This window comes from Colletotrichum phormii (assembly GCF_030913505.1).
Source record: "Colletotrichum phormii strain CBS 102054 chromosome Unknown BDP81scaffold_12, whole genome shotgun sequence".
NCBI lineage: Eukaryota > Fungi > Ascomycota > Sordariomycetes > Glomerellales > Glomerellaceae > Colletotrichum > Colletotrichum phormii.
The window spans coordinates 898,012-918,612 of NW_026851454.1; the positions used below are offsets into that span (position 1 = coordinate 898,012).

Genomic DNA, 20,601 nt, shown 5'->3' on the forward strand with positions numbered 1-20,601 from the left:
CTTGTTGATGGATCAAAGTCCCATGGCAGACTTCTGGATGACCACAATTGCCTGGTGCGATCCACTTCGTCTACTGGAACTTGGCTTTGCTTTGACAATGCTGAGTCCGACCCCTCCCCCGAGTCCGTACCATGCTTCAGACCTATACTACGTGCAAACTTGGACCCAGGATGGACCTTTATTCTCTTTCGGAATTTGAAGACTTGTAAGAGGAAGATGCACAGTGTAGTCGCTGCTCGAATTACAGTCGTTGTACACGACCGCTGCCGTGTCCAGTCCTAGCCCTAAAGTCTATCACTAAGTCGTAGAGTGAAGAGTTATTGTGTTAACTTAGTGCATTGCATGCATTTGATGTGTCTAAATTTGGGGCTTTCACTTCCTTTGGCCTCAAAAACTCTAAGCCTGGGAGAAAGACAGCAATGAATTGATGTTGACTAAGTTGATCGTACAAGACATCATGTTTCCGTTGTCAACAGATCCGGGATCGGAAATTGGGGAAACAAATGTTCCTGCGGAAGCTTCAAGGTTCCGGATACAACTCCGGGTTGGAAAAAGCACCAAGGCATCTCAAAAGGAAGCAACCTCTCCAAGCCGGCTATATGCGATAACTTGGCGCCTCCGCATCGGGTACGTCATCCCCGGATATCTTGCCCCGAGACCGGTGCTTACGCGGAGAACGACAGCCACCAACCTCCGTCTACGACAAAATCTCATCTCCGTCGGCCGACTCTCAATCAGAACCATCACGGTAAAGTTTAATACCTTACTGTATTATTTTCAAGCGACCATCTCTCGACTTTCAACGTTATGGCTTCTCACAAGATCCTTGTCCTTCCAGGCGACGGCGTTGGCCCCGAGATCATCGCAGAAGCTATCAAGGTCCTTGACGTGATCCAAAATGCCTCTGGCGTGAAATTTGAGATCCGCTCAGAGTTGATGGGAGGTTGCAGCATTGACGAGCATGGTGTAGCCCTGACCCAAGAGGTCCTAGATGTGGCTAAAGCAAGCGATGCTGTCTTGTTCGGGTCAGTCGGTGGACCCAAATGGTGAGTTAGGCCATCAACACGACTTTCATCAGCGGCAATGACTAAAGTTTATGTACCCTCAGGGGTGCTGGCAAAGTGCGACCTGAACAGGGTGTCCTAGCCTTGCGCCATGGACTCAACGCCTTCGCAAACCTCCGTCCATGCAAGTTTGCGAGCAAGTCTCTTGTTGACCGAGGTCCCATCCGACCCGAGCTCACAGAGGGAACCGATTTTGTCCTCGTGCGAGAGAACTGCGGGGGTGCTTATTTCGGAGACAAGACTGAGGAGGAGGACTTTGCATCGGACGCCTGGGCGTACTCCCGAGCAGAAGTTGAGCGGGTTGCAAAGGTCGCCGCCGACCTAGCCATGGAGACGGACCCGCCTCAGCAAGTCATCTCGTGCGACAAGGCCAATGTTCTTGCGGTCAGTCGGCTTTGGCGGAGAGCCGTGACGGACTTTTTCGCGAGGGAGTATCCGCAGATCAAGCTCTCCCACCAGCTTGCCGATAGCGCGGCCATGCTTATGGTTAAAGATCCGCGCTCTTTCAACGGAGTGGTACTCATGGACAACACGTGGGTGTTGCAGACCCAACAAGTTTGATCAAGCTAAACAAAGAATTGCGCGAGTTCAGGTTCGGCGATATCCTTTCAGATGTGAGTAGCGTAGTCCCGGGATCGCTGGGTCTGCTTCCATCCGCGTCGATCTCAAGCACCACCCCTGGCTCGGGGGGATCGGCCTCTACGAGCCTATCCACGGAAGCGCCCCCGATATTGCAGGCAAAGGTAATAGAGCTCCGTGCCGAATACTCCAAAGGTACCAGTAGCTAATTCTCCTTCTGCAAAGGTATCGCCAACCCAGTCGCAACCATTCTTGCGGCTGCAATGATGCTCAAGTACTCATTCGGGATGGCCGATGAGGCAAAGGCCATTAATAGAGCCGTTGAGAAGGTCTTAGACTCCAAAGACATCGGCGGCCATGAGATACGGACCGCGTAAGTTTCTCCTGCTACTCAAAATCCGCCGTGTGTCTAACTCATCTCTTCAGTGACCTGGGTGGGATTGCAACAACCGTTGAGATTGGTGATGCGATCTGCAAACAGCTCGAAGGCCTGTTGAAGTAGATTATACCGTATGACTTTAACAGAAAGATATGATGCAGAATGAATGGGCCACTGATGCAAGAACACGCCGAAGACGAGTGGTGAAGGACACCCCAAGTTGACTCAAATGTTGATGCGAAAATCGAAGGATACATGCAATCATGGAATCGACTATGCATGCCGTGTGATGGCCTAAAATCTAGCATAAATGACATTCTGAAGAAAACACTAGGAACTTATTGATCTCGTCACGAGGACATGAATTCTGTTGACGCGGGGGGGAGGCGTGCCGGAGTGGCCACTTACCTTTACATTCTGATTGAGAGATGCCTCCCGATTTTGTTCGAGACAAAGGCTTTTTCCTTCTAATACACTCACTAACTTTGTAATTCAGGACCACACAGACCTCTTGGTTCAAGCCCGACCCCGAAGCAGAGTCCCACCCCGAGCCCGAGCCCGCGCGCGCCCGAACATAAACCCGTCAACATGGTGTCAAGTCCATCACTCTCCTTCACAACTCCGGTTTCGCGCCTTCTGTGCTCGTGGATCAGATCTCTCCCTCTGTTGATCATACGCGCGTTTGACACAATGGACACACCTCGCCGTGAAGAGCCTAGGGTACGACGGCGAAGGGCCCTTGCCTGCATCGAGTGCCGGAAACGAAAGCTGCGGTGCGACCACAACCGCCCTTGCAGCAAATGCCGCGGGCAAAGAATAGGGCATGCGTCTATCCTGCCAATGCTCCTCCTGCCAGTCATGCGAACCCCATCAACGACCGACAGAGTAGCCCGTCACTTATCGGAAGGCGCCAGTCCGACTCGGATCACGGGGTAATCGCCCAAACACCAAAGCCCGCGGACCAAGACCGGGTCTCCACAAGCGCCACCAATGGGACATGGCATTCGTCTTCGTTTGGAAGCGTCTTGCTCAGTCAGATTTCGTCGCCGGGGACGATCGTCCCTCTCGTGGTGGCTGGGACTCCTACACGTCGGCTGGTGACAGAGCTACTCTGCCCAGCAGAGAAATCACCCACTATCAGTTCGCTCACCGAGCTCACGTCTCTACCGACTATGATGATGGTTAAATCACGGTACATTTCGCCAAGCCACTGGTTATACTCAGTGATGCTAGTAAGCCAGCCCAAGTTGTATGGATGATAACGTCAACTCACCGGCCTGCACTGAAGGGGCTGGATAATGAAATGTCCAAGCAGGAAGAATGCTGGCAAGGCCTCTTACACTGCAAAAGTCTAGGAGGATGTCTTCGGGCACAGAGGCTCCTTGTAAGCTCTGCCGGGCAGTTTGGTTCATACACACTCGGCAACATCGTATCGACTGAGCTATTGGTGAATTACCTACGAACCTTTGAACAGATTTATCGGATCAACCATGTACCAACCCTCCAGAGAGAGTTTGAGGCATTCCTACAAGATCCAGTCTCTGTAGCACAAGAGTGTTTGGTGAGACTCCAGCTTTGCTTCGCACTTGGGGCGTTGATTTACGACGATCTCTTTTCTCTTCGACCTTACGCTCTTCAATGGATCCACGAGGCTCAATCTTGGCTCGCCAACCCCGAGAACTCACACCCAATCATTTCAGGCACTTAGATCATGTATCTCCTGCAGCTGGCTCAGCAAGCAACAGACTCACTCTACGGGGACCGGATCTCAGTCCTGTCAGGTAACCTCCTTCGGTCTGCGATGTGAATCGGGTTGCATCGAGACCCGATAGGGTTGCCACGAATGTTACCTTTCCAGATTGAGATGCGACGCTGTCTCTGGACGACTGTGCTAGAGATGGTTCTGGACGCAAGCATAGAATCCGGCCAGCCCGTCCTCATCTCACCCGAAGACTTTGACTGTAGCTTACCTTCAAACCTGAACGACGACCAGCTCCACTGCGAGGCAACAATCTGTCCTACTCCAAAGGATCCTAGTCTTTACACCGATAGCTCTCTGCAAATTGCTCTCGGTCACTCGTTCACGTTGAGACTGACGATTGCTAAGCTGTGGAATAAAGTCAAGCAAGAGGCGAACTACGCCACAGTCTTACAGCTCAGCCCGCAGCTGACCGCTGCCCGCCAGATCTTGACAACTACGCTGAAGGACTTGAGCAAGGATACATTGCTGTTAACTCGATATGTGCGAGATGGTACTTTTGCGATACGTATTTGCTTTACACTTGCCCTACATGCTTCTACCCGACTCCGTCTTCTATCACTCGCGACGAGAGTGCATTCATGCTGCACTGCATCTCACATACAGGACCCTGCCCTTACTCGACAAAGATGAGCCCCTCTCGGAGCTTCTACGACAAGCAAATAATGAAGAATGCTGTCCCGAATTTGGTCGGCTAATAGTGTGCAGCTTGGGGTCTTTGCGGTCAGCGCAACACATTGCTATCAGCGTGATTGCTGCTGATCTCAACAACATGATATCGGAAAGGGTTAAAACAGCAACGGGGTCGGCTCTCCGTGTTGCAGAAGAGCGCTGGCTGCTCAGAGCTGGCGTTGCATGGGCGAGAGACAGGATCAAGGCCGGACAAGAGAATATCAAAGACTATGTGTTTTTGGCTCGACTCTGACTTCGGAAGAGACTCAACATGATGAAGTTTTCCCGCTGTATCTTGGCGCTCTCGGCCATCGGCTCTGCGATTGCTGCTCCGACTTGGAACAGCAGCACCGTGGACCGATCGAACTTGACGATTGCGTTGATCCGCACGCCTCCGCCAAACTGGCCGCTGCCCTTGACGAACTACAACTACACTGGAATCACTTTCAACATCAGCGAATGTGTCGATGCGGGAATCGAGTTGATCAAGGACGCTAAGGCTAGCGGTTCCGATGCTGTGGTCTTCCCTGAGCTTTGGTTCCCCGGGTAAGTACTAACCCAGCCCGATATTCAAGCATCTGAATATTGAACGCAAGTATCTAAACCGTCTTGAATAGGTTTCCCAAGGGTTCGGACAGTCATTATAACTTCACGCGCGACTACTTGCCATCGTACATCGAGAACGCCATCACGCTTGGCGATGCGCAGTGGAACCGTCTGATTGCGGCGATCCAAGCAGTGGGCATCTATGCCAACCTCAACTTTGCAGAAGTTGAAGGCGACTACATTTACATGTCGCAGGCATTGATTGATCCTCAAGGCAAGATCATGCACCACCGTCGTAAGCTTCGACCGTCTGGTGCAGAGCGTTACTTCTTCAGTGACGGAGTTGCCGAAGACCTCAAAGTCATAGAGACTGACTACGGTCGATGGGGAATGCTGGAGTGCGGAGAGTATGTCTACAGAGCTCACCTTTCTCGACTGATCGGGCATTACTTCGATGAGTGCCGAAGCTGACCATACCACTTTCAATCTAGGCACCTGTACCCCAGCATGACGTTCAACATGTACGTGCAGCGAGAGCACGTTCACTTCGCGCCTTTCCCCTGCCTGGCGGGCGTCGGAGACGAGACCTCGCTTTGGTGGGAGAACGAATGGGTCAACGCCGGCACTCTGAGCGTCTACTCTGTTCTCAGCGGTGCCTACTCCTTTGTCGCGGCCGTCGGCGCGACTTTCGTGATAGACCCGTTCGGATCCCGCGTTGCCCACATCAATGCCAACGCCAGCTTTGAGGAGTTCCCGATGTTGTACTACAACCTCAACACTAGCGGCTTCAACAGCTCTCAGACGTATGATGTTAATGGGCAGGCTTCATGGGGAACGCTGAGCCAGATTGTGGATAGTTTTCCGGGGTATGTGCCGAAGGTGGAGGGGGAGTTCGTCAAGCACAAGAACGTCTCGATTGTTTACCTGATGACCGGGGATCTTGTCATCCCGTCTTAGCCATAGATAAGGTAGAGTCATCTGATTCTAAATTTGGCTTCCCGAACACTGAACTGCGGGGAGAAGTGGCACCGTTTCCCAGAATATCATCCCACGGTATGCCGTTCATGATGTTTGCGATGAATACTGATGCTTGATTGTGGTTCGAGGCCCCTTTCATTCCGGCTATTGTTGCTGCTGTAAACATCAAAACACTTTCTAGAAGTTCTAAATATGGGAAAACAGCGATGAGATACCAACGTTGACCTATCATAGATCATATGTCGCAGCGCCACACGTGGCGCTGCCGGTTACTGCCGTACGATACCGCTTTCCACAAGCCGATTACCCGTCTTGTACGGTATATCCCATCGGGTGCTAACTCACCTCATTTTGCCAAGAGGTGGGGTAGAGCCAATAGGAACTTCCCAGCCTATTAGACTTATCCAATGATTCAACAGGATTTCCAGTACTTCTATTCTCTATATATTTTGTGTATGCCAGAGGTACCAGCAGTCTCCCTTCATACATAAAGGTACATTACAGTCTAAACAGCCCTGCCGAGTTTTTCTTACTTGCTGCGTGAGGTTATTCCTAGATATTCAGAGGCGAAGAGACTGTCAAGAAATAAGTGGTAGGTTGCAGCTGGAAGTAGTGAAATAAGCGTAGTTACTACCTGCTGCGTTGGTGTCAACAGAGCCAGCTTTCCAGCAGCTGGCCTAGCCGGCCGGGCCTGGGGGACTATGCGTATGGGCCCTTTCCATGGACGTGCCACAGCCACCGTATACAGTAGCCAGACTGGGCAAGGATCCAGATCTTATAGCCAGTTGGGATAGGTTTCGTTGGAATCGTTGTCGTCTCAAGAGATCGACCTGTAAATCGGACCATAGCCTCGTCAACTGTAAGGTCTGAACCAGGTATATAAAGGGAATCCCCAGTCTCTTGGATGTGGGCTGACCACTGGTTAACTTTACGGTATACATCTGGCATTTGATCCTGGCCCCGGCCCTGGCCCCGGCTAGGCTGGCTGGGCCGGCTGGGCTGGCTGGGCCGGCTGGGCTGGCTGGGCCGGCTGGGCCGGAATTCCGCAGTGTTGAATATCCGTAGTCGCTGGAGTAGCAGTTGGAAACGGTCGCGGGACATAAACCGTGTAAATAGGTGGATAGGATCCTCCGTTTGCTGCTGGGTTGACCAATAGGTTGATAATCTAGACTCCCTATGAGAGTAGCCGGAGGTTCGTGGGGCCGGACTGTAGCTGCGTCACAGCGCTCGGGCGTACAGTCTGTATTACAGGCAGCAGTAAGGTCTTCTGGGTGGACCTCAACTACTATACAGCTGCGTATAGAAGCATTAGATGCAATGGAGGTATCAGAATCACCAGAAGACATAACAATATCAATCAAAATAGTAATAATAGTGATGATAATGGGCAAAAGAGCATAGGAATGAGTGACGTATCGTCAAGTGCCCCTTTAAATGCGGGGTAATAAAGTGTAAATAGTGGGTACTTGGAGGTCTTGGCAAAATGAGGTGAGTTAGCACCCGATGGGATAGATATGACCCTCATACGGATCTTCCACTTAGAGGAATCAAGCCACTTTCTACTATACATGTCTTCCACCTGCTACCTCGCTTTGTGATATCATAGGAATAAACCATCAAGGTGTTCATCTGTGGATCACGTAGAAGGTGTGGCCATATGAGGCCTAGGCCGCTCCTGATGATCGGCCGTGATCGTCCTACGTCGGGAACGCTCCAGGGTAAAGATTCATGCTTAATCGTACGCTGCCAAGATCTAATACATCTCAAACATGTCAACTGGGGGCCAACTCTTGTGTTGGTTGTTTGCACCGATTTGGCAAAAGGTTGCGTGCTGTCTGAGAGCGCGGTTGGGCAGCTATTTTAAGGACAAGACCCATACACGACGTTGCGAGCTGGCACACCCTGCAATCGCGAGGGGGAAACTTCGCTGATGACTTTGCACAATGGATCAAAGTCTCTGATTCGATTAGTCCCACCTCGAATGGTCCCATCAGCGAGAAAAAGGCCATAGGATTGATCGAATGTACGAAGTACTCCAAGCCAGACTGCCAGAGAGTAGCAAATCCTGCTATGGTTTCAGGTACATGGCGGTGTAAAAAGCTTGGAGCTCTTGGTTAATATCGAACAATTGTATCAATCCATGTTCGGCAATTCGACGCTCCTTGTTCTCACGTTCGAAAATCGCCCGGCGACCTTGTGTTGCCATTCAGGCTTCCATTGACGTGAACAGCGCCGAACACTAGCTGAGCATTGTGTGCAGTCGAAGTTCGGACTTCTCGGCAAAGATGCCTACCTACTCGAATCCATGCTGCGTACCTGGAAACTCCCATCTGCACAAGATATCCATGGAGATCATCATCGCGAACCGCTTGGGGTCTGGGATTTATCCAAAGTGTTAGTCATCTCCCGGGGACCTAATTAGTTGCGAGCTGCCCGGCCACCGGACTACTCCGTGGATCAGGTCCCTCTGGATCCGTGACCCATCGCAATGCCCCAAAAGAACCGCCGGCGTGGTGTAGTGGCATACACCTGGCAAGGCCTCTGGAGCCCAGAGGTCGCTGGTTCGATTCCAGCCGCCGGCAACTGCTTTAACTACCTGTGGGAAGGGTAGGGCAGAGCCCAACGCGGGGCCTAGGACCCTTTCCGGGCCCTCGCCAGGGTTTTCTCATATCCACACCCTCCGACCAAGAAAAAGTGGATATGCGTCGAGTACACGTTGTCAACCAAGTACTGGGGCAGGAATGGTCTTGTACAAATCAGAACATGTACGAGGGGCCTGTTTCGGCAGGCCGCCCTCTCCAGACATATCCGGCCTTAAGCCGCAAAATTCAAGAATGGAACTGGGGCACCAGCGGGAACCAGGGACAGATAGAACGCATAGTAGCCATAAGGCACGATTTGGAGGACGATTTGAACTGTATCTAGCAATAGTTATAGGGCGACGGCTCTCCACGCCATATACCCTTCGGGAGGTCGGCCGCAAGGGCGGCTGCGCCCTTGCCGCCACGGCGTTAAATATAGCACACACACACATTGTGGGGGGGGCTACTCGGCCGGCCCAAGGTTGCAGCACTAATAAAAGAGAAGGGAGTAGAATGAAGCTTGTCGTTGAGCCTAGGCCACTTCTAAGCCTGCATGTTCCGCGGTGAGGACTGATTCGCTGGCTAAAGACAATAAGCTTTCTCCTAAACACAGATGAAAATGTCAAGCAGCATCATCCATGCGCCTCATGAGTCGTGGATCTCTACACTTGACTTATCTGCGACGAAGAAGCTTCCCAAAAGTGCACTCGAAAGCCTTGTGCGCTTCCTTTTGAGGGATCTTTTCCATGAATTGAACTTTATTCGGTCGGGGATTCCCCGTGTTTACCACGACTGGCAAGCCTCGAATGAAGCTTCTTGAATGGGGCTTTTCGCAAGTGGTAATCAATCCCGTCGGATATTACGGTTGTTGCGTCCCATTCCGGGCGACGCACATTGTGAAAAGCTTTCTTTGCCATGCACGAGTCCCAATTTTAGAGGGGATCCAAAGATTCCAAACGACTAAAGCCCCTATTCCTGCCAGTAACCATCGCCGACTAGACACAATATGGATCGAACAACAGAGCCCGAGTCTGCCCCCATATCCACAAGAAGAAAAAGGAGTATTGTAACGATGACAGAGAAGCAACTGCTATCAATAGACCTAAGCCTCATATCCACTGAAATGTTCCCGTCTGTCGCCGAGGACGAGAAGCATAGTCCAGGTACAACGATCACAGAGAAGGAGACAAGCTCAATCACGGAGAACGACCAAGAGAAAGACAAAGCTCCGAAACATGATATAACAGCGACACCGGTGCCAAAGTACTTATCAGGTGCCAAGCTTTGGATTGTCATCACATGTGTTATTGTTGTTGCCTGGTTGATGTTCCTTGACAGTTCTATCATTGTTACTGTTAGAGTACCCAGGAAGAAAGCGAAGCATCTCATTTGCTAATAGCATGTAGGCTATTCCTACGATCACTGATGAGTTTCACTCTCTGCAAGATATCGGTTGGTATGGTAGTGCCTACCACGTTTCTAATGCCGCCTTCCAGCCCCTCACAGGCAAAATCTACCGCTACTTCAGCTCAAAGGTACGGGTTTTCCGGTTGTCGACTATGTCTCTAAATCCGTACTGATCCATGCAGTGGTCATTTTTTGTCTTCCTAGTCTTGTTCGAGATTGGATCTCTAGTATGCGGGGCTGCGCCTTCGTCCCTGATCTTAATCGCAGGCAGAGTCATCGCGGGTATAGGAAGTGCGGGCATAATGAGTGGCGGCCTGGTGATCATCGCCGGATCAGTACCTCTAGAGAAGAGACCCGGTGGGACTAATCCTTGCGTATTTCGTCTGACAAATTCTTGGCTAATTCATCTTGTCTAATAGCTCTTATGGGACTGGTCATCGGACGTACGTATAGGCTATTAACCGTCACAGCAGTTGCTAACGTCAAACTAAAGTTGCAAACTCTGGGAGCGTTTGCGGTCGTACGTGCAGAAATCCACCCGGGAAAGGAGAAAGTCTCGCCGAAAATACTAACGTTAACACATAGCTGTTCTTGGCGGAGTCCTTACCGACTATGCCAATTGGCGTTGGAGTAAGATATGGAGTTCATCCGAGTTGAGACTACTTCACCGGTAGCTAAACTCAAACAGCATTCTACATCAACCTCCCGATAGGAGGCGCCGTCTTTCTGTTTCTGGCATGGTGCGAGATTCCCGATCAGGTGCCGAAACCGAGTCCTATGGCGGTCATTGCGAAATTGCACACGTATCTAGATTTTATCGGTTTCTTGTTGTGTGCTGGTGCTGCGGTCCTATTTCTCACGGCCCTCGAGCTTGTTGGGATCGAATATGCTTTTAACAGCCCCACGATAATAGGACTGTTCTGCGGCTCTGCTGTGGCTCTTTCAACGTTCTTGGCTTGGAACTATCGAAAAGGAGATGAAGGGCTGATCCCATCATCAATGGCCGGTAAGAGGCCCGTCTGGTCCGCTGCTGCTACCAACTTTACATTTGTTGGCTCGGCGATGATCCAGATCTACCTTCTCCCGCTCTACTTCCAGGCTGTCCAAGGCGCCACGCCGGTCCAGAGCGGGATCAACGTTTTGCCAAGCATCTTGTCACAACTAGCTTTTGCCTACGGCGGAGGCGTACTAGGTACGGAAGCCTATGGAATTATTCCATGTGAGATTTGAGTTTAGCTAACGTCCATGTCATCCGATAAGTCGGTAAGTTCGGGTATTATTTGCCGTGGGCTATTGCAGGCACAACGGCAACGATTATTGCTAGCGGCCTGTTCACGTCACTTATACCGACAACTTCGGTGGCCCAGTGGGTTGGTTATCAAATCCTCACGGGCGGTGGACGAGGCATTGTTTTACAACTGGTGAGACCCGCCGGCCAGTGGTTACTAACCGCAAGTCCAACTAACATAAAGGCTTTAAGCCAAGCATTGCTATTCAGGCGAACTTACCTCCGGAGCAGATCTCAATGGGCATAATATTTGTTACATTTTCGCAATTCATGGGGTCTGCTGTGGCTCTGGCAGTAGGTAACGCCATTTTTACCGGGGCGTTGAAGCAAGACCTTGCTCAATTTGCACCAAATGTCGATGCGTCAACGGTGCTAAAGGCCGGAGCCACCGGTTTCCGTAAAGTCGTAGCCGAAAAGGAACTGCCGGGAGTGCTCATGGCATATGTATCGAGCATCGATAACGAGTTCTACCTATCCCTTGGTCTGGCTATAGCATCATTCTGCTTCGCGTGGGGTATGGGGTGGAAAGACATTCGGCCAAAAAAGAAATAGGCACATGCAGTCAACAAGCGAGAAAAAGACAATGACTCGAACCCGTAAATAACTGCCGAGAGCCCGAGGCTCAGGTTCGTGGGCACTGACATTCCTAAGATTGGGCCGTTTTGAAGTGGCCCTTGCTAGTGTTGAGCGCCGTTGTCAAGCTCTATCAAAAGTCCCTTGTTCAAAAAAGAGTATTGAAATCTTGAAAATTGATCATACACATTTAGTAGTATCGAAATAATCACTATACGAAAATACATCGCTTAAATGTTCGTTCCGACGGGCGCGAAGTGGTTCGATAGCGGCCCGCCTAGTCATTAAGAATCCTTGAATTTAGAGTTGACCCTAAGGGATCGCTCGCACTCGGACCTGACGGGATGTTGCTGGTCGGGGTCTTCTAAGGAGAGAAAATGAGGCTTCAGATGCATCGTCTACCCCGTGGCGACTTGAAGAATCACAAGCTTCGTAATAGGGAATAACTTTACGGCGTTCTCCGGTCTGATGTATCTAAGTTCAACTGAAGGAACCACCCGAATTATGACTGAAGCGTCAATTAGAGACGAAAGGACGAAGCTTGCGAGACTAGAAAGATTCGGGTTTCGCAGATGCTTCCGAATTATGCGATGAACAGCGAACAAGAGTCAACAACTAGCAAGCGGGTGCCGTGGCAGAAAAACGAGGCGTTTATCATGTGTCTGATTTCGTGATGACTGGTCAAAGTGTCTAGGTGAAGCTACTAAGCTACGCCTAGTCCACACCTTGCGAGGGTATAACATGATTAGTTGCAGATCGTTCACGGTGCTGCCGTCTCGCACTACCGGAGCTCTGAGCCTCGGGTTGTCCGGAGACGTCGCGCATGTAGTCAAAGTAAGGTGGTTGCTGCGAACCCGGTCTGTCCTATCTCGGTAGCATCAAGATGCAAATACGGCAGTTTGATGATACACACTTACGGATGCGGTTACCCAATGAACTCACCTGGTATACGGGACATAAGTGCACAGCATTCTGTCATGGGGAATAGGGAGGGCTGCGATGTTCAAGCATAGCTTGGCTCGTGCAATGCGGCCATATGTAACCCCGTTAGGAGGTCCCTGGCTAGTCGTTACCCGTGAAAAGGGGCCCTTAACGACTCGTTCCCAGGCCTCAGCAGTCGTACCCGAGTTCATAGTTAGTTGGAAATGGTACCGCAAGGCAAGCTGAAACAAACCTGAGAGGTATTCCGCGGGAGTGAAGGTAAATTGGGCTGCCCAATGCGCTCGGGCCGTCTCGCTGGTCAACTTCAGTTAAGGACACAACATTGCTGGGCTTGACTCAAGGAGCAGCGGCACGCCCGCAGCGTGAGATTGGAAGCACTGGGCCGTGCTTCACAGGTCCACAGGCGAAAACGAGAAGAGTCCAGTGATAGAGTTCGCGCAATATGCGAGTTCATCTTGTCGTCCCACAGCTTCTGTTGTTGACTTTTACCGCTTTCGATATGCCCAAGACCGAATTCGCAATGAGCCCAAACCTACGGAGTACGGCTACCTACATGTAGAATCCACCATCGCTACGGAGTAGTGTAGTATGCAATAATGCACACACTGAACCAGTGAACGCAACGTCATGGTTGTTTCCCGATGGGAGAGCTTGACCATGTAGGGATAGACGCGAACCCCTCAAGGTTACCTCAGGCGTGTTTCCCTTTCCTAATGCCAAGGGGGGAGCATTTGGTTGCTTCTCGAGCAATCTATTTTACTCTCGCCGCTAAGAGCCCCAGCCATGCTTCAACGTCGCTTATTCTAGCCACAGCCTACGGGCAAAGATTCACGTGCTGCAAGCGCCGATCAAGCGGCAGGAGAAGCCCGCTGCCCGCGCCCGCGGACACTAGCAGTCGACGGTCGAGCACGTTCGGCGGCTCGCCGGGCTGGGCTCAATCAAGGGTTCCCATCCCTGGAATTAATGGTATATAACAGTCGCGTAACTTAAATAGAAACCCTATTTTACTTGCTCGCAACATGACAGGGCCAACAATTTGGCGGGGCACACAGGCCAAAGGTGCCGACTCGAGCAGCTCAAACCTGCCAAGACTATTTGCGGTACGAATAATTGAGGCGTCCAAATAGGTCGGGCGTTTTGGACTTGCTGTCTTTTGTTGACTAGGTATGCTATGCACACATGCAGTCTTCACCTCTTCCCTATACCAAACCACTATCATTCTCTAGGCCAAGTCGATCCCCAAATAGGGACCCCACAGGAGGGGCTCTGACCTTGGCATTGGGTTGTTTTTAGAAGACGGGAAGCCATGAAGCTGTCACCAAAACAACACCTGACTGATGATACACCGTGCCTCTGGCAAAATAGGCAACAAAACACGACATGATGGCGCGACGAGTATTGACAGTTTGGTAATTACCAGTCAATCAAAGGAAGCTTTTTCTAATCTGATTAGAACGCCTCACCGGGCCACACCACCTTTGTTACACACCACTGCGAGGCGGTGGACCCTAATTCCAAAGAGAGTTTGCATAGCATTCGCCGAGGTTGCAGAGCCCTGGGAACTCGTCAGAAATTTGAAGTCGAGCTAGGGGAACGCGATCCCACTCAGCAGGTTAACCTGCACACCACCCACTTATCGAATGATTGGCACCTTTTCCAGAGTTCCGGTAAAGCCAATGTCTGCCAAGTCGAATTCAATACTCTAGACAGCCAAACTGGTATCAAAGTACTGAATCGACAATGTCATACGTGGGAAGTTTCCTTGAAACCTTAAATTAAGAAATCGACAATGCGCATGATGGTTAGTCCCCAACGAGGGCGGGTAGGTTCAACCGAGACATCTCATCTAGATCTGACGTGTCCCCCGCGCCCCGCGCAAGACGCCAGAACCCTGACATGAGTCGAACGGGGCAGGTAACTTGGCGCGGCTAAGAGAAAGTCTTGGAAGAATTGACTTATTTTGAGTAGTACGCAAGTCGCGGGAACGAAGTCATATAAACTTCGGCCGTTGCCACCTAGCGCTTCTTGTTGAATTCGTCCCTTCGTCCTTGTCGTGCAACTACATGAACGCTTAACCACCATGCTGTTCTCTCAAAGAAGTGCCTGCGATCGCTGCCGAGCTCTCAAGAGCCGTTGCTCCAGAGAGTCTGGAGCAGCCAAGTGCGAAAGATGTCAACGACTCCAGATCGACTGTTTCTACAGTCCACCGCGGCGGATGGGAAGACCGGCAAAGAAGCGCTTGAACCCGGAAACCGCCCAGTCAACCCCGTCAACCACATTCCGACCATCCTCGACAATGTCCAGTAACACTACTATCCAAACAATCAGAAGCCCACCCAAAGTGCTTCCATCCAACGTCCACGATGCGAGCGACTTCCAACAGTACGGGCTAGGAATCATACCGAGCCATCCGGAAGAAGACGGATCTTGGACTGGAAACTTCGGGGACCCTTTACTTGGACTTTTGCAAAGCAACGACACAAAGCTGATGTCTACGGAATGGATGGACACAGATACGCTGGGGTTCTTGGCTCATCAAGACGACAGTCTTGTGACACAACCCCACGATATGCCTCTTACACCGCCAACAACGATTGGCTCTTTACCACACACAACAGAGGACAACTGGATTCCGGGTTGCGATCACCCATCCGAATTCAGCCATGCCGAATCATTCGCCGGCGATAATATGCCTCCATCACCAGAAGCAACTATAAGGTCATCCGAGTCGGCAGCTCAGCGACTCATGGATCTTCAGTCTCTGCTGTTCTCGCGACACATCACCAGGGCACAGGATGCAGACGGGCTTACGACACTGATCAACACGACCGTGCACTCGACAGAAACTCTCATTGATGTCGTGGAAAGCTTACCACAGTTGAGGCCGAGCGTGGAAGGACGACGATCTACTTCACCGCCAACCTGCTGGACAGGAGCACCCGACACATCCGGCTTCGCCACACAAGCAGCAGCACCACAGCTTCTGAAAGAGCCACAACACCCACCAAACCTAACTCTCATCATCTGTCTTTTTATGACAAATTATCTTCTTCTTCTGGATTCTTACGAAGAACTCCTCGGCGCCCTTAGGGGCCGTCTTCAATGTTCACGACAGAGCCAGGGGCCAAGTCCCGGCAGCGATTTCAGCCTGACACAGCCATTCCTGGGCAGCAGTACGCCCAGTGGAAGCCTCAACAAATTCAACGTTGTGAGCTCTTTTGACTTGGACGTCAACTCGGTCGTATTTTTGTTGTCTCGAATGATGAAGAGACTACACAAATCTACAGAATGCCGATTCAGCGCCGTTTCCATGACACCACCTGCCGTTAGCCAGTCCCAAAGCCAGGGGTTCCCGGCTTCAGCCACATCATACAACTTTGACTTTCAAGATGGGATAAGCCAGGATACAGACGGGTGCTCGGAAACGTCAGGGGCCTATTCTCCGATGGCTATGATGGGGGACTATGCACTGCGGGAAGTAAGCCAGAGACACCAGAGCGTGATGGAGTCGCTCCGTGTGATTCGGTGGCTTGCGGACGAATTATGACACAACCTGTACGACAGATGTACACACTTTTGTGAAACTAAAGTTAAAGATACATCAATCAAATAAGCGAACAGCCGCATGAGTCGTTCACGACTGCAAAGTAAGCTTCGTTGACTAACGACGTTCGATTCATATCCACATTTCCTGAGCTCGGTCTCGGACTTTGTCTCCCCAGTGCAGTTCCCCAGGGCTGATGATCATCCCATCATGTGTGATTTTCTCGGGGAAAGCCGTTGTAGTATTGGTCCGAGGCCGTTTGCCATTGGATATCAGATTCAGAAATTTCCCAAACATTTGGGATTTCATCCCATCACAGTCAAACTTCCACATTCGACTTCGGGCGACATCTCAACGTCCGTTCTGAAACGCTGAGTCGGCGTGGGATGTGGCCAGTGCTTCTAGAAGAGAAGCTGCGTCTGGTGTGCTGGTTTTAAGGGTCCAGGAAGACTCGAATGGCCCATCTGCAACGGCGTTTGCGACACAGACGCCCGCTAGACTTGTGGTGGCGATCTGACGAGGCTGCCGCAGAATTTAGCTATGTCGAAGATGATATTTGTTGAGAGAATTGGACGTGAAACTATCACGAAGGAGACTTGGCTTGGCATCTCCAGGCTAGCTCGCCAGGGCCGGAACTAGATTAGATTTGCTCCTATTTGTAACACTCACTCATCAAACCTACGCAGACTGTGAGCTGAACTTTGTCTTATCTCACCAGGCTATCAGTAAGAGAGATATAGGCATCGGACGCATTAGAGACAGAATCACTACGTGTAGCTCCTTTATGTACGCACAGTCTCCCCAAGTGTATGACTATACTCCGAATAAAATCTAATTACCATTTTGTCGTTTTGCTATCTACGTACATCGGGGGCACTGCACATGACAGTTAGGGGTGGTTTCTTAGCCTGCTCCTTTTTTCGAACGAAGAGCTGCATTTTTACGTGACCTACCTGAAATTTCAAAATTCCCTCAACATTTGAGGTTACTCCATGATGCATGTAGTTCGGCTGAGACTCAAGATATTAATGGTCTTGACTCCATTGAGAAAGCCCTGTTGTTGACAGTGGAGCTTGCTGCCAGGGATCGACTTATGCCTTTGGATGCTCTCGGAGTCTTCAAGCAACTTGTACTGCTCATCCGCTACTTGCTTTGTGAATTGGTTGTAACCCTTATCCTGTAGGCAGTCTAAGTAAGGGAGTCTCCGAGTCCACGATGCCTGCGAGCTTCCAAATGACCCGAGTTCAATAGATTGCGTCATAGACCTGGCTGTTACTATCATTCGTCAATCAAGGTTAGAGGTCATAGATGGTCAGATGTTAGAACCCTAGCAGGAATGCGTGCAGCGAACTGGTGGTTCTGAATGAAGGTCCCCAACTCTGGGACTCTAAGTCCCTGTCAATCCCTCAGGTAGTAATAATATTTACATTCAAAGGGGTTCTCAATGTAATCAAGATCTCCTAGCGCATTGCCGAGCCTCAAAAAGACCTTAACCTGCACGTTGACTTGGTATTGGAATTTGATGTTAACCATTGGGGTTTCCAACAAGATGTCCCGCAGCGTTACATTCGGTTTCAGGCGGGGGGGGACTTCTGCTTATCTAGAAAGCTTGGCCGTCTTGGCTCACCACCTAAATGTCTTGTCTCCTTCCAGATCCATACTGGATCATTGCCTCTAGACCTATGGAAGGCGGGGTATCAACCCTGACAAAAACGAGGTTTTTTCACGTCAAGAATTGCCAATTCGGATACGGAGATAAACAGTGATCTCAATGGCTCTGTCTTATGAGACTCGCCGACACCGCTGTCTGCCAAGAGGGTCGTTTCCTGCCTGTTTAGGAAACACGACAGGAACCGATGGTCAAATTGCGATGTCATGTGTAACGGTGTTGAATGAGTATATAAAAGGCCCATGTCGCATCCACACCCTGCCGCAATTGGTCTGATTGAGTCTTTGGCATCTCTTCCGTATCTTTGACCCTCAAGTTTCGGGGAGCCTCATCTGAGCCGTACTCGAGCCTCAATAGCAACGACAAGCTTCCTGTTGTGCACGATGCGCGCTGTCTCGGTTGCTAGAGCTGTTGCTCTGACGGCAGTTGTCGTCTATGGAAGGGAGCTCCCTAAGGACGAGGCTCGCGCTGCTGGTAGGAATCATGAGTCGAACAACACCAAAAGGAATTACTGACACGGAGTAGAGCTCTATGACTCCGGTATCATCCACGACAGACTCATGTCTGCGAAGATTGTAGATACCAAGCTAGTGTTAGATGTTGTCGAACATGAGCTAACATTATCTCAGGCACACTGGGAAGCCGAAGAAGCTGTCGGCCTAATGAACTCATCTCAGTGGCCCAGGCTAGGCTACACCAAGTGCGTCGATGGTTACGCCGAGGCTCTTCCGGATAGCCCATTGCATAACTTTAGGTGCAAAAACGTAGGTGCCCCTTATCGCTCTCTTGGCGATTCCTTGTTCTTTCACAAGCTTACTGACTCCTTCTCAACAGATGGATCTTTATGACTTCATCAACCACGCTGAACTGGGCTCGCCGAATGCCGATTACCGCGGGAAGAGCGGAAGCTCCTCATGGGGGTGGACTGATCCTGAATCTGGTCGCGAATTCATTGGTTAGAAATATTCCATTGCGCCAACCAGAAAACCATTCTGCTAACTGCGTGGTCACAGTCAGCGGCATGTTTGACGGGTGCGCATTCATCGAGATCCTGCCCGAGGGCAAGATGCTCAATCTTGGGTTCCTGTGAGACCTTCTGAGCCCAGAAACATGGAAAGGACAACCCTGACTAACCTAACTCTGCGGACTTATTCAGACCAACGTACTCGCCCGTTGGCAACAGGGCATACTGGCATGAGATTCGTCCTTATCATAATTACATGCTCATTGGCTCGGAGCTCGAGGGCCATGGTATTCAGATCTTTGACATGAAGAAGGTAAGATTCCTCTTTCATCCCATGAGTAACTGAGATTGACTCATTTCGCCAGCTCTTGGACATCGATACCACCGAAGCACCCATTGTGTTCACCAATGAGAAAGACTTGACCGGCCACTTCATCGAATCTCTCCCACTGGGCCGAAGCCATAACGTGGTTGTCAATGAGGAGGCCAAGTACGCCGTTGCTGTCGGTGTTCAACCCCGCGCGGAGGGCTGCATGGGTGGTCTACACTTCTTCAGTCTGGAAGACCCTAGCAATCCTGTGGCTCTGGGCTGCGACGGACAAGACGGATATGTTCACGACGTAAGTAACGATTCTGTCCAATTGCGACTTTCCAGGCGCCCCCTGGTCAACTAATACAATTGTTCATAGGCGCAATGCCTCATCTACCGAGGTCCCGACGCCAAATACCAAGGCCGCGATATCTGCTACGGCTACAACGAGGATACCTTGACCATTTATGATGTGTCCGACAAGAAGAACTCAAAGATAATCTCTCGCACGAGCTACGAGGGCGCAACTTTCACGCACCAAGGTTGGGTTAACGACGTGAACTGGCAAGGTGAGATGCTTCGAACAGCGAGTTGACAAATTTGCATGACTAACCTGCAATAGAGTGGCTTTTCATGGATGACGAGTACGATGAGGAGGACTTGGCCGGCCCTGCCGCTGACGGGTACCCCGTCACCTACATTTGGGACATCAGATCACTCGATTCCCCTAAGCAGACCGGTCTCTTCAAGCACACCGTGAAGGGAATCGACCACAACCAGTATGTCGTCGGCGACCTGCTCGTTCAATCAAACTACGGCGCCGGTGTTCGAGTATGGGACGTCTCATCCGTACCTACAGATCCCACCGGAGGCAGCGTGTGCGAGATCGCCTACTTCGACATCTACCCTGAAGATGACTCCCTTCCGGGAGGCGGAGCTATCCAGTTTTCCGGCACATGGTCATCCTACGCCTACTTCAAGTCGGGCTTTATTTTCGTCAATACGATTGAGCGTGGAGCGTATTTGGTGAAGATGACGAAGAAGGAGGCTTGCAAGCCCAAGACATGCAGTGCGGACAACTGTTTGCGTGCCCTCAGAGCGTCCAGCGTTCCTGGTAGGCTGGAGGAAAGCCAGAAGTTCTGCGGCGATTTCACGAAAACTGTCATTGCCGATGTTACGGTTGTGCCTGATTATGCCTCAGAGGCATGCCCGACTAATGTCATCTCGCGTGTGAGCTCGGCATGTTCATGCTTGCCTACGCCGACCGCATGAGAGAGGACTACACGTAAGCATCAAGCGCACTATATAGGTGCATCGCGTAGACAATCGACAACCAAGATACTTA

At 50.9% G+C, this 20,601-nt stretch overlaps 8 protein-coding genes and 1 non-coding gene across 9 annotated transcripts; 7 read left to right on the forward strand and 2 right to left on the reverse strand.

The window, feature by feature from the left end:
• The first annotated feature begins 637 nt into the window (after positions 1-637).
• Positions 638-2,492, forward strand: BDP81DRAFT_430131 (3-isopropylmalate dehydrogenase). Its single transcript, XM_060590580.1, has 5 exons — positions 638-1,046; positions 1,109-1,597; positions 1,657-1,838; positions 1,869-2,016; positions 2,070-2,492. The coding sequence occupies exons 1-5, from the start codon at positions 808-810 to the stop codon at positions 2,143-2,145; spliced, it is 1,134 nt and encodes a 377-aa protein (XP_060444308.1). The 5' UTR covers positions 638-807; the 3' UTR covers positions 2,146-2,492.
• Positions 2,493-3,256: 764 nt separating this feature from the next.
• BDP81DRAFT_430133 (uncharacterized protein) lies at positions 3,257-4,153 on the forward strand. The gene has a single exon (XM_060590581.1). The coding sequence runs from the start codon at positions 3,278-3,280 to the stop codon at positions 3,728-3,730; it is 453 nt and encodes a 150-aa protein (XP_060444309.1). The 5' UTR covers positions 3,257-3,277; the 3' UTR covers positions 3,731-4,153.
• Positions 4,154-4,724: 571 nt separating this feature from the next.
• BDP81DRAFT_407297 (aliphatic nitrilase-like protein) lies at positions 4,725-6,206 on the forward strand (the record flags this gene model as incomplete). Its single annotated transcript, XM_060589004.1, has 3 exons — positions 4,725-4,999; positions 5,071-5,406; positions 5,491-6,206. The coding sequence occupies 3 exons, from the start codon at positions 4,725-4,727 to the stop codon at positions 5,954-5,956; spliced, it is 1,077 nt and encodes a 358-aa protein (XP_060444310.1). The 3' UTR covers positions 5,957-6,206.
• A 2,275-nt stretch (positions 6,207-8,481) lies between these two features.
• BDP81DRAFT_t190 lies at positions 8,482-8,559 on the forward strand. The gene has a single exon. It is a non-coding gene; the product is annotated as a tRNA-Gln (tRNA).
• A 948-nt stretch (positions 8,560-9,507) lies between these two features.
• Positions 9,508-10,046, reverse strand: BDP81DRAFT_430141 (uncharacterized protein). Its single transcript, XM_060590582.1, has 2 exons — positions 9,966-10,046; positions 9,508-9,913 (listed from the first exon to the last, which is right to left on the reverse strand). Exon 2 carries the CDS (start codon positions 9,904-9,906, stop codon positions 9,529-9,531), a length of 378 nt encoding a protein of 125 aa, XP_060444311.1. The 5' UTR covers positions 9,907-9,913; positions 9,966-10,046; the 3' UTR covers positions 9,508-9,528.
• A 222-nt stretch (positions 10,047-10,268) lies between these two features.
• Positions 10,269-11,847, forward strand: BDP81DRAFT_350926 (efflux pump; the record flags this gene model as incomplete). Its single annotated transcript, XM_060586209.1, has 7 exons — positions 10,269-10,323; positions 10,386-10,409; positions 10,460-10,486; positions 10,552-10,596; positions 10,655-11,158; positions 11,227-11,387; positions 11,447-11,847. The coding sequence occupies 7 exons, from the start codon at positions 10,269-10,271 to the stop codon at positions 11,804-11,806; spliced, it is 1,176 nt and encodes a 391-aa protein (XP_060444312.1). The 3' UTR covers positions 11,807-11,847.
• Positions 11,848-12,541: 694 nt separating this feature from the next.
• BDP81DRAFT_450559 (uncharacterized protein) lies at positions 12,542-13,398 on the reverse strand (the record flags this gene model as incomplete). Its single annotated transcript, XM_060592539.1, has 4 exons — positions 12,542-12,686; positions 12,770-13,063; positions 13,323-13,340; positions 13,376-13,398. The coding sequence occupies 4 exons, from the start codon at positions 13,396-13,398 to the stop codon at positions 12,542-12,544; spliced, it is 480 nt and encodes a 159-aa protein (XP_060444313.1).
• A 1,451-nt stretch (positions 13,399-14,849) lies between these two features.
• Positions 14,850-16,394, forward strand: BDP81DRAFT_472435 (uncharacterized protein; the record flags this gene model as incomplete). The annotated part of the gene is made up of 1 exon (XM_060594616.1): positions 14,850-16,394. The coding sequence occupies one exon, from the start codon at positions 14,850-14,852 to the stop codon at positions 16,314-16,316; it is 1,467 nt and encodes a 488-aa protein (XP_060444314.1). The 3' UTR covers positions 16,317-16,394.
• Positions 16,395-18,365: 1,971 nt separating this feature from the next.
• On the forward strand, positions 18,366-20,528 carry BDP81DRAFT_322378 (uncharacterized protein; the record flags this gene model as incomplete). The annotated part of the gene is made up of 9 exons (XM_060584693.1): positions 18,366-18,456; positions 18,505-18,557; positions 18,612-18,746; positions 18,817-18,937; positions 18,996-19,068; positions 19,139-19,259; positions 19,312-19,566; positions 19,636-19,825; positions 19,879-20,528. The coding sequence occupies 9 exons, from the start codon at positions 18,366-18,368 to the stop codon at positions 20,526-20,528; spliced, it is 1,689 nt and encodes a 562-aa protein (XP_060444315.1).
• Positions 20,529-20,601: the final 73 nt, after the last annotated feature.